The sequence below is a fragment of the Sarcophilus harrisii genome, chromosome 3 (genome assembly GCF_902635505.1).
Source record: "Sarcophilus harrisii chromosome 3, mSarHar1.11, whole genome shotgun sequence".
NCBI classification, from domain to species: Eukaryota; Metazoa; Chordata; class Mammalia; order Dasyuromorphia; family Dasyuridae; genus Sarcophilus; species Sarcophilus harrisii.
Window position 1 is genome coordinate 106,464,912 of NC_045428.1, and position 12,598 is coordinate 106,477,509.

A 12,598-nucleotide genomic window follows, 5' to 3' on the forward strand; every position below is an offset into this window, starting at 1 on the left:
GTGAGTAGCCAGAGCTGACACCATCAACTGAGCTGTCAAATAGGGTTCTCTGTGAAAAAAATCAAATCCACTTACTTTGTGGTGAAGAAAGAAGTAAAAAAAAAATTGACTTTTGAGAAATTAAAGAAAAGTTTGAGACATCCTCCAATGCTGTAGGAGAAGAACTAAAAGTGTTTTGCAGCCTCTAGATTTCATAAGTGATGTGCTGTTGCCATTCTGTGAGAGGTCATTCTTTCAATAAATCCAAAAGAAAACTACTGTTTGAATATCAAAGGAACGATTCATAAATGTAATCAAATTGTTCAAACATGGTCTTTTTTAGTTTTGTATACAAACTACTCAAATTTTTTCCCCTCAACATTCAGAAAAATAAAATTTTCTTCATTCTTTTCTGTTAGAAAAGATTACTTCTGAGCATCAATTTTTTAAAAATCCCATTTCTAAGTGGAAGAACATAATGAGTATAGGATTGCATGTGTGTGAGTGTGTACACAAATGTGAGGTGGCATAGTATTCAGGAAGACAAACTATGTTAAATTCTAGACAGATCATAGACCCATCTTTACCAGATGGCAACTTTGGCTAAAATTTAATTTGCAATTATCTATAGAACACTCTCAAAAAATCTTCAAACATCACAAAACAAGCTTATTTCTATCTTTGTGTCTCATTTTAGATGGATAAAGCTATCTTCATTTGCACAATGTATATTTTTCTCCTTTCAATGTGGCATAGTTTAAATAGACTGTTTTAATTTGCCTTGCTAATATTTTAGTTAATACATTGAATATATACATATATTTATTAATTATAGCCACAAATTTGTGTTAATGTGGATATATATATATATGTAATCAAATATCTAAAGCATATTGTTTTCTATTAAGTATAATCTTTACAAGAAGACAACTGGAACTGAAATTGTTGCCTGCTTTAGGAAGATTCAGATGAGACGTTGATTTATCTGAATTTTTAAATCCGAACAAAGTCACAGATACAGCCTTAAGTAAAAAGTGAAAAATATTTACTTCCTTGAAATGGCTTTGTCCAATTTTAATTTGGAGTTTTACAGCAGCACATTTTGGGATATCTTAATCGGCCATCTGCACCCAGGAATTTCACACTTGCTAAGTCGGCCAAATTTCCAGAGTCTAGAGGCTAAAATTCACACTTATTTTTAAATCCTTCCACCAATCTCTCAAACTTTGAGAGTTAAGATGCCCATCTGACATTGATTTTCGGATTTCATCCCTACAAGGAAAGAGTCTTATCTCAAAAATTCATACACTATATACTAGACCACTTTACTAAACTACTTTAACTCCAGCATCAAAAACAGTGACAGGGGACAGCCATTCATACTGAGATGCAGTCTTGTGTGAATTCCAATAACTATGAGGCATTTTCCTACAGATCCCATAATATAGACACTGAGGGCTATACTGGCTTCCTTTCTGTGGAGTCTCATGGGTACGTGGCTATTAATGCACATAGAAAGAAAAACCACAATAGAACCTGCAGGTTAAAGACATGTAGCAAAAGCCTATCCTGCCATATTTAGTATTCAAGAATCAGATTCCAGTCAGAGCTATCTCTGTGCTTCTATTTTAAAGTGATATCACATGATATAGCCAATGACAGAAAGTGTGCCAGGCAAGAGAAAGCTTAAATATGAATTTCAGCTAAAATTCTACACTTCATTCCAAACACGAGCCCAGAAAACACCAATTTCAAATAGCAAATGATTTCTGTGACATTTGCTTCCCAAGAGTTAGATATAGTCCCACAAGCAGGGAAAAAAAAGTTACTTTACGAATCTAGAAACTTGTTTTACTGATCCTTAGCTCTGTGGCCTGCAAAAGAGCACATAAACATTAGACGCCTCAGTTTCCAGTTGTGTAAAATAAGTTGGAACATATGAAGTCACTTCCAGCTGTGAGAGTCTACAATGAATATGTCTTAAAAATAGTTAATAACTTGTATCCTTAGATTCCAACTAGTCACTGCTATGGTGCAATACTTTTCAGCATAATGACTATGGGGTTTTAAGTCATTTCAATTCTGTAGATCATTGTCTTTTTTCTATAGTAATACTTTTTTTTTTTTAAAGTAACTGAATAACTTAGCCATGTACAGTTGTATTCAGTAATGTCATTCCATTTAATACCATTGTAGACAGAGGTTTTTGTCATGTGGGGTTAGTAGTAACATATTGGAGAGGAAACAATGGAGGGATTTTGTATATCACATAGATAGTAGAGAATGAGATAAATATAAAATTAGATAGAATTACTACCTTTTACTAAATCCATAACAATAATAAATCAAAATGCAAGCATAGGTTGCTATGGATTTTCCTTATAGATTGTCAAGAGACATCAAAGACCTAGTGAATATTCTTAAGGGGCTGATTATTAAAGTTCCCTCCTTAAGATTAGTTTCCCAGGAGCCCAGGGAGTAAATCTAAAGGTGTTAAACACTTATTACCTCTTGTAGAGTAGCCCCCAGGCTCTAAGGTTACTTTCCAGAGCTAAAGTCTCTAAGCCCTCATTAGGACTTTTGACTGTTCTAAGAGGTTTAATTTCATAGAAAACAATAGAAATGTTCAACAAAGATTTCTGAGAAAGGGAGGACCAAGTGTATAACTGCCTTATGGCTTGAAAGGAGATTTAATTGTTCTGGGCAATGGTATAAAATATGCTCAAATTATAAACTTCTGGTTAATTGAAATTAAAAACCTTTGGGGTTTCAACCTTTGTTGTGGAGGCCTTTCCTAAAATGTAATACTATGGCTTTGTTACTTTAATTAGAAGACTATCATTATTAATCAAAGAAATGCAAATTAAGACAACTCTAAGATACCACTACACACCTGTCAGATTGGCTAAGATGACAGGAAAAAATAAGGATGATTGTTGGAGGGGATGCAGGAAAACTGGGACATTGATGCATTGTTGGTGGAGTTGTGAACGAATCCAACCATTCTGGATGGTAGTTTGGAACTATGCTCAAAAATTTATCAAATGTGCATACCCTTTGATCCAGCAGTGTTACTACTGGGCTTATATCCCAAAGACATCATAAACAAGGGAAAGGGACCTGTATGCACACGAATGTTTGTGGCAGCCCTCTTTGTAGTGGCCAGAAACTGGAAACTGAGTGGATGCCCATCAGTTGGAGAATGGCTGAATAAATTGTGATATATGAATATTATGGAATATTACTGTTCTGTAAGAAATGACCAACAGGATGATTTTAGAAAGGCCTGGAGAGACTTACATGAACTGATGCTGAGTGAAATGAGCAGGACTAGGAGATCATTATATACTTCAATAACAATACTATATGATGACCAGTTCTGATGGACCTGGTCATCCTCAGCAATAAGATCAACCAATCATTTCCAATGGAGCAATAATGAACTGAATCAGCTACGCCCAGAGAAAGAACTCTGGGTGATGACTAAAAACCATTACATTAAATTCCCAATCCCTATATTTATGCCCACCTGCATTTTTGATTTCCTTCACAAGCTAATTGTACAATATTTCAGAGTCTGATTCTTTTTGTACAGCAAAATAACATTTTGGTCATGTATACTTATTGTGTATCTAATTTATATTTTAATATATTTAACATCTACTGGTCATCCTGCCATCTGGGGGAGGGGGTGGGGAGGTAAGAGGTGAAAAATTGGAACAAGAGGTTTGGCAATTGTTAATGTTGTAAAGTTACCTATACATGTAACCTGTAAATAAAAGGCTATTAAATAAAAAAAAGAAAAAAAAGAAGACTATTGTCTTAATGATATAGTAAGAGAGGCAACAGGTATAGTAAACAAAAGTGAGACATCTTTAGCCAGGAAGACATGAGTTAATGTCCTGCAGTCTGACACTGTGACCTGAGAAAAGTCACTTAACCTATAGAGACTCAGGGGACTCCACAAGGCTAAAAATTACGGATGAATTAATACTCTTCATTGGCAAATGGATTTTCCTCACCAGAAGTTCCCTAACCTGATGAACTAAGAGATCCACCCCTGCCTTCCTTGCCCCCATTAACATAATGGAGACAATGTAATCATTCTTTTATGGATAAAGAAATTATAGTGCTTCCAATTATAAATTTGAATCTTAGTATAGATGTCCTTCATATGAATTCCTTTCAATAAATCTTGGATATAACTTATTTTCTTGTGTTTTGTTTCAAAACTGAGTTTAAGAAAATGAGCTAAGAGGATTTGGTTAAATACAACTTGATTATATCAAATGTGGAACAAGTAAAAACAGACTTAAATAAGTAATATTTATCCTTTCTTTATGTAATAATCTGTGGAATGTAGAATTATAGGAACACAGGTTTTAGAGCTAAAAAGAAGTTCAGCATAAGCTAATACAAGTCACTCATTTAAAGATAAGAAAATTTCACCAAAGAGGATAAATGCCTTACAAAGAAGAAGGAAGTCAAGATCTAGTATCCAGGCCTTCTGGTTTCAAATCCAGAGCTCTGGATTCCTAAAAGGTATATGGATTTGTTATACTTACATCCAGGAACATCAGGAAAATGGAGCACAAAACATAAACATTTAACATTTTCATACTAATGTTAACTTCTGTTGTTAAAGGGCAGATAATAATGAAGGAAAAACCAACAAATCATCCACAAATTTGTCAGCATCACATTACCTATTTGTGTTGAACTAGCTCTCTCGTACTCTCTTTTGCATTCATTCATTAAAACTTCCAAGAACATCATGAGTTTTCCTGATTTCTGACATGAACAAACAGATACTTGATATAAATACTGATTTGTTATTTTTGTGGGGAAGTTGTATGTGTGATTGTGAGGGGGATGGTGTAAAGATGTGATCAGTTCTCCACAAATTGAAGGAGTTTCTCAGTACATGAAAGGAGACCTAGGAACATTGGATCCTGCTTATTTATTAGTAAAACCAAAGTACCAGCTTCACAAAATCCATTCCCATAGATGCTACTAATTATAAACAACATATTTTTAAGATTTATAGAAAAAAGAAAGGAAAATTAGAATTTGAAATAGTACTTTTTCCTTATACATTGGAAAAGTCTCTAGAGATCCTGATGGTAGAAAATAGGCAACACTGTCACAATCCCACAGGATGTTAGAACAAATTAAACTTGTCCCTAAAAAGGAGGATCACACACCTTTTATAACTACTGAACTCATTAAAAAGAAATAAAATAAAGACATTTCATCAGATTATAATATGAAACCAAAAGAGAAATAAAGGACAAAGACTATTTGTCCTTCAAGCCAGGAGAAGGCAGAGGGAAGCTAGAAAAGAGAATCTTAAAAAACGTTAGTTAAAATTACAATTTTAAGTATTTTAAAATTAACAAATAGCACTATCTTTAAAAAAATTTTTTTTTCTGGAAAACCACTACTAAGATAAATTAATCTATCAATAGGATGATTACATATATATATATATATATAATATATATATCTTAAATTAAATAGTAATGAAACAAAAGCCAAGACTATGACATTTTGCAATGGCAAAATCTTAGGCCAAGTATGTATACTGCAAAAGCAGACAAAATTGGCTTTTAAAATTCACAGACAAGAGCATCATCATTATATGGGAAGATCATTGAGTCAAATATTAAAATTCAAATTGATTCCTACTTCTGCACTTGTTACATGCACATTCCTCTCCCCCCCCCCCACCCAATAACAACAATACGTAATTGGGAATATAAAATAACATAGAAACAATTCATGATCCAGAATACAAAATCTGTGATTCCATTGGCATGGGAAATCTCACTACTAACACAGACTGCAACTCACCTACTACTCAATAAATAAATCTTGGAGAGCTGCCTGCGATCCAGAGAGATTAAGAGACTTGCCCATGATCACTTTGCTAAGTATCAAAGGCAAGATATAAATCCAAATATTCCTGACTCTAAATCCAGTACTTTACCCACAATACAACACCACCTCCTAATATACAAGAGAGTATTTAAAATAAAGAGCATGAAAAAACGGTCATCACTAATGTGGTTTCTATAGAGATTTGGCATACCTCATAATGGCTTTCTTCATTCTCCTGAATGTGGAAACCCGCAGAGCTGGGACATTTCTGGGGAGTGACAGGAATACTGTCACCTTTGCTGTGTGTATTACACTGTAAGAGATTACCAAATAATGGTGACAAACTACTCCACTTTTAGAGTGTCTACTGAGAGAAATGACTATTTGTTACAATCCTATTAAAGGAATTCTACTTGAGCTAATGAGGGTATATAAGACAGATGCATGCATTAACAATATTATAACACTGGGTTTAGAAAATGCTCAAAAATAAAAAAAGAGAGAGAGAAAACATTTCTTGTATTAAGTAACACCCTTGAGAACATAAAATTATATTCATCATTTGGTATGGAAAGCAAGGAAGCTAAAATTTTGTTTTTTATAGTCTTTTCCTTTTAAGTTTGAATACTGATTTTAAAGTTTTACTTAATACAAGATAAAGAATGTCAAATCTATACATTAAAATGATACAATTAAAAATAGCAAGTTCAAAGTCTTAGAGCATTAACTTTCTAATTGAACTCTTAGTCACTATTCTAAAAGCCTAAACAAATAATTTTACTTCAAAAATGTAATTAAAACAACATATGAATATATGAATTAAATAATATGTGAATATATGAAAATAATATAAGGATTTAATTCTTATCTATTACCTATTTAAAATATTTCCCTCCATATTACATTAACATGCACTTATTGTGATAATAGAATTTAAGCTCTCTGAAGGTAGGAATTCTTTCATTTTTGACTTTGTAACTCATAGTACCTAACACAAAGCATGTGTTTACAAAATACTTGTTGAATGACTGCCCCCAGAGGCTTTTTAGCATGAAAAAATCTTTTAGTAAGGAGAAAAACAAATTCAAACACACCAACTCATTTACTAACAATAAAGGTTTATGTTTATTTCAATATCACAATTTATTCAATAGAACTTATAACATTCTAAAAACTTTATTTAAATGTATAGAGACATCCCAGCCAATAATACTGCTTGTTTCCAGGAAAATAGGCATTTAAAAAGGAGAGATATTTCAAGGGGAAGTTAATCCACAGATAAAATATTATAATCTGCCATTGAGTGAAAGGGTGTTGCAATGGGTTTTGGAAACTTTATGGAGGGATCTAATTTAAATATTTATGCATTACAAAACAAATTTATCTGAGCAATATATGTGGGATATGCTTATACTTCAATATATACAAAATATTGACACACTTACAGATATGAATACCTATCTTATTTAAATGTACATGATACACACTGCCAATATATATTCCATTGGGAAAGAGAAGAATGACCCTAATATGAATTTGTTATAATCAGCATTTTTTCTGGGGTTTTTTTTTGTTCATTTGTCTATTTATTCTAATATTTCTATTTTTTCTATTCACTTTCCTAATGAAAAACATAATTAACAAATATATACATATACATGTATACAGACTGCCTATACATGTTAATGCATGTATATACACACAAATCCATGTTTTTCAAAATAATTAAAGTATCACACCTAATGCATTTCTTTAGTAGTCATATTATGAGAACAATGCTGTCACACACAAACAGTCCTGGTATTGCATATATGAAAATCATTTGAAGGGATTGGGAGTATTTAACCTTGAAATGAGAAAACTGAGAGGTCATAGTGGCCATCTTCAAATATCTGAAGGTCTAGCACATGATAAAGGATTAGATGAATTTGGTTTAACCTCACAGATCACAACTGGAAGCAATGAAAGAAAGTTTTCAAGCTAACAAACTATAAGGGGAAAGAAATGTCCTATCAAATAGAGTTATCCAAATGAAATGGACTGCTTAAGGAAATAAGTAGTAGTTTCCCTTAGTCTTTAAACAAAAGCTAGATGATAACTCATCACTGACATTGTACAGGGGATTCTCATTCCAAGTATCAATTCGAGTGTCACTCAAGTATCAATAGATGAGATGGAATCATTCTTCTGTGATCCTTAGAAATATGTTATTTTCATAGTACTTCATTTAAAATAACCTTTTAATTCATTACAAGCATCATAAAAGCCATGGTTTTTCTACTCAAACATTTTGGTGCCCTTAATCCTTCAAAATGCTGTTCTTTTTTCCAGAATCCTTCCTGGCTGTAACTATTCCTTATTCCTCCCTTTGGTCTATAAATACATTTATCCTATTTTCATTTGTATTCAGTAATTTTTGTGTTTGTGCAAACATCAACTCTGTTTTTATGTGTAGGCATTACTTCTCATCAATTACAAATAAAGCTGCAAAGGCAAAAAACTCAATTGTCTTTTTTTGTCTCCTCACATCACCTGGGAGAATGGTCAGCAGAAAGTAAGTATTCAAAAGAAGTTGGTTGACTTTTAGCTTCATTCCTTTCTTAGTCACATCTCATGTCATATGATATTTCTAACCTATTTCTGTCTTTGCTATAACCTATCTCTAATTGATCTTGTAGTTTATCTATCTTTAATCTTCCAGAGACACTGCTTTATATTGTCTCTAAAGGTATTATCTTTGCAGATGAAAATTATCTATCATTCTCTTTCCAAAACCTAAAGCCTATAGGTTAAATCCCCAAATAAATAGCATAGCATTAAAGATTTGTCATAATCCCACCCCAGTCCATCTCTCTGATTATCTAATTTTTATATTCAATTTTATATGCTCTCTGTTTTAGCCAAGTTATTCTCTTTAAAGTTCTTTTAACATCTTTTTAACTTTTCAGCTTTACATCCTGCTCATAGAAATGATCCTTTACCTGAAATTTCATTTTCTTTCACTTTCATCCAGCTAAATTGTAGCCATTCAAGTCTAACTCAAAATTCCATTTGCTTTACCATTCCAAAGTTATCTCACTCTCCTCTAAACACTAAATGTATGTTTCCTTTATTTGACACTTTAAACATACTACTTTCTATTTTTAATTAACAAGTAGATGCTGTTACCTTCTCCATAGGCTATAAAGTACCTAGGGAATAGGGTCTGTGTCTTAACTGTTTTGTATTCTCATAGTACACAGCACAATACTTTGGGCATAGACAATATTTAGTAAATATTGATTTGATTCAGATTTTAAAATTCTGGAAAACTGAATATGCCTCCTTAAATCTCATTTATATCATTTTAATAGCTTTACTTTGTGATGATTTCTAAAAAGCAGAGAAAACATTGTAAGCTTCTTGAAGGCAGGTTCTTATCCATTAGTATCAGGGATATTGACAGTAGCCTCTTGAACCCTCTAAAAGGGCTTGGAATGAACTCATTCTCAGTGTCTTAACAAAACTTACATCCAAATTGTATAATATATGATTATAGTAACATATGCAATTATTATGTTTTGGTCCAGTTTTGTGATTTTATTGGTTTAGTAAGTTCCCTGGTAAGCAAGCCTCCTATATAAACACTAAATTTATAAATTTGGTCTTAAATTTATAATCTTAGGTTACTGAGTCACTGGAAGATTAATTCAATTGGCCATGATTGCATTATCAAAACATGTCAGGCATGAATTCTGGTCTTCCTGATTTTGAGGTTTTCTCTTTCACTATTCAACGATGCTTCTTCATAATGTATATACATATGTATACATGTACACAGATATGTATTTATGTATGAATTTATAAATATGTAGCTCCAATCTCAACACTAATTCTTCACTGGTAACATATCTTCACTGGTAAAGATTAATAATGCTCTTGCCATTAATATGTAAGGAATAGAGTTTGCAAAGATGGGAGAAATCTTTGTCTCTTCAGTCTTTCAGGTTTTATGGAATAATTTTAAGCTCTGTAGTTGCTTTTGTGGCTTTTTTGTGACCTTAAGAGAGTTTGTGGCTTTAAGAGAGTTCCCTAGAATTCAGTAAATTAACAATATTGGAGGAACCAGATATAGCTAGCTAGGTACTCCCTCTCTCTGATCACAGCAGAGTGAAATCTAGTCCCAACTTCTTCTTCCCCTTCTTACATTAATTAAAGTCACTCTTGGAGAAGGTTGGGGAGAAAGAAGCTAGAAAGGTCTAATCTGTTTCTGATCTCACAACAACATACAGATGGAAATATGTGGGGAATCAGCTCTTGATAGATGTGGGAATATAATTCATAATCATATGTGTAAATGATTAACAAAATTAATACGATATATTTAAATATGTATACATTGAATGATGCACATACAAAATAACATATTAATCTTATCCTAGTTAAAAACACACCTCTTGATTAGAATAATTAACAAAATGGACAAAGAGAAAGTTTTTTTGTTAGTCAAAATGGACTAGTCACCAGTTCTCTTGTTTTCCAGCTATATCCCATTTTTCTCTCTTTGCTAGTATTGCCCCATACATTGGAATGAACTCTCCTGTCTTTTGCTATCAACATTGCTCCATTCCTTTATTGTCAAATTCAAAATCTATCTTCCCATGAAGACTCTCTTGATCTTTGCCTAATGAAATAAATTCATTTAATTAAATTTCTCAGTTTTTTTTGACTAAACCTCTTTTTTGTTGTTATTCCTTTGTTCTCTGTCCACATAGGGTATCATAGTGTTACTTATAGACGCTCTTAAAAGCATTTTTTTCTCTTTTGTACCTCTGAATCCTCCTTGTATTGTAGTTATTTACATATATATTTTATCCCCCCTCCTATTAAATTGTCTGTTCCTTGAAGGAAATCTATGTTTTATTTTCTTTTTCTGTCTTCATCATGTCCTCTTGTATGTATGGGATATCTTTAGATATATACACTAGTCAAAAATATGGTTAGTCTTGAAGCAAATTAAGGACTAATCATGTGGATAGTTCATTTATTTCACCTTGATCATTCTAATACCAAGAGAAAAAGGGTAAAATGAGATATTTATAAAGTGTTTTGCAAACTTTAAAATTCCATGCAAATTCTAGTTATTGCAATTGTAATAATATTTTAGAAGAATCATATCATATAGGTGCAAATCTCTTGGGAACATAATGAATGAATAAAAATAAGAATTATATGAAATGAATAGGTGAGCATAAATGGTCTGCAACCTGAATTACTGAAGAGAATAAAAACCTATATTGATGAGAAAAGCAATCAATTTAAGTATTACTGGCATCTAATCAAGTGCTTTTACATAGTAGGCATGTAAATGTTTATTGAAATTTATTGAAACTGTTAATCAACACTTGACTGGTTAAGAAATTGGTGGTGTTCCTCTTGCTCTCTCACAAGCTTTTTTTTTTTTTTTTTGAAGAGTAATAGTGAGCAAGAAAATTGTTAACAAGCACAGAGATCTTAAAAGTACATGACATATAACAGACATCAAATTTTTAAACTTTTGATTTATTTATTTTTGCTTACAATGGAATTGGATTAATGATTTCAATGATTTAAAAACATCCAGGTCTTCCTAATTCCAGGACATTTAGCTTAAATGATGGACATTGTAGTTCAGTAGATAGCTGGACTCCAGAAGCTTTTCCCAATTTCTCCCAATATTAGTACCTCTTCTCTGTTGGTTATATTGAATTTATCCTATCAATATCATATGTATATATAGTTTACATGAGATTTTCCTTATTAGGCTGTGAGCTTCTTGACCTCAGCATCTGTCTTTGACCTTTCTGTATCCTTTGTGCTTAGCAAAATACTTAGCACATAGTAGGCACTTAATAAATATTAGTTAACCATTTGTCACAGGACTCAGAGTTCTGTTTTATTCATAAACATTTCTAAATCAATGATATGAACCTTTCTGGATATTAGTTACATCCCTCATTTTAAAATGGCAGAGTAGAAAAATTGTCTCCTGTATTCTAATTGTAGGATCTCACAATTTATGTTATTCTAAAATTAGTTTCCTCAGAAATGAAGATGATACATTTATATACAACGAAATCAAAGTTAACTATACAGGCTGAAATAGGACATGTAGAAAAAAGCTGAACACTTTAGTGACTGGAAGTACAACTAAAATATTTTAGCCTTATAATGGAACAATAATGACCAGGTCACAAGAAAAAACAATTTGTAATGTCTTCTTAAATTTGATGTACCCCATTTTAAGGATACCAACATGCTGTAGTTTAGTATTAAGAGTTTGAGCTGCTGAAAGTCCTTGAAAAATATCATATGAAAAGCAATTGAAGGAATAGATATGATCCTAGAAATATCATATAGAATTAGTTAAGGAATAGGAGCTAAGAATATACTCAAGGGGGACATAGGCTTATGATACTACTTTAAGAAAATAGTAACTTTTGCCATTGTCTGAGTCTCTTTTTTCTTGTTCATAAACTCTATAAATTGTGCAATACCACAAATATTTGCATCTCAGTAGCACCTGCATCTCTTTCCACTCCCCTCCCCCAATCTATATAATTCTCTTAGGTCTACCTATAAAAATACTCTCTATTAATAAGCATTTCTTGATCTGACTACTTTTTCCTTGGTACAGAAATTCCTATGCTTAATCAGGACTTTATAGAAAGATAATTTTTCCCCATCAAAAAGATTTGGTTTCTATCTGATTCATACTATT

The 12,598-nt window shown here is 32.2% G+C and overlaps 1 protein-coding gene across 5 annotated transcripts in view; it reads right to left on the minus strand.

Moving 5' to 3' along the window:
* PCDH9 (protocadherin 9) overlaps nucleotides 1-12,598 on the minus strand; it is a 1,020,109-nt gene that overhangs the window by 638,896 nt on the left and 368,615 nt on the right. For 3 of the 5 annotated variants that reach the window (XM_031963613.1, XM_031963612.1, XM_031963617.1), the window contains exon 3: nucleotides 6,071-6,172. The exons of the other annotated variants lie outside the window; for them this stretch is intronic. In XM_031963613.1, coding sequence (XP_031819473.1) covers nucleotides 6,071-6,172 — 102 coding nt within the window. The remainder of the gene's footprint in view (nucleotides 1-6,070; nucleotides 6,173-12,598) is intronic. 5 annotated transcript variants of the gene reach the window in all.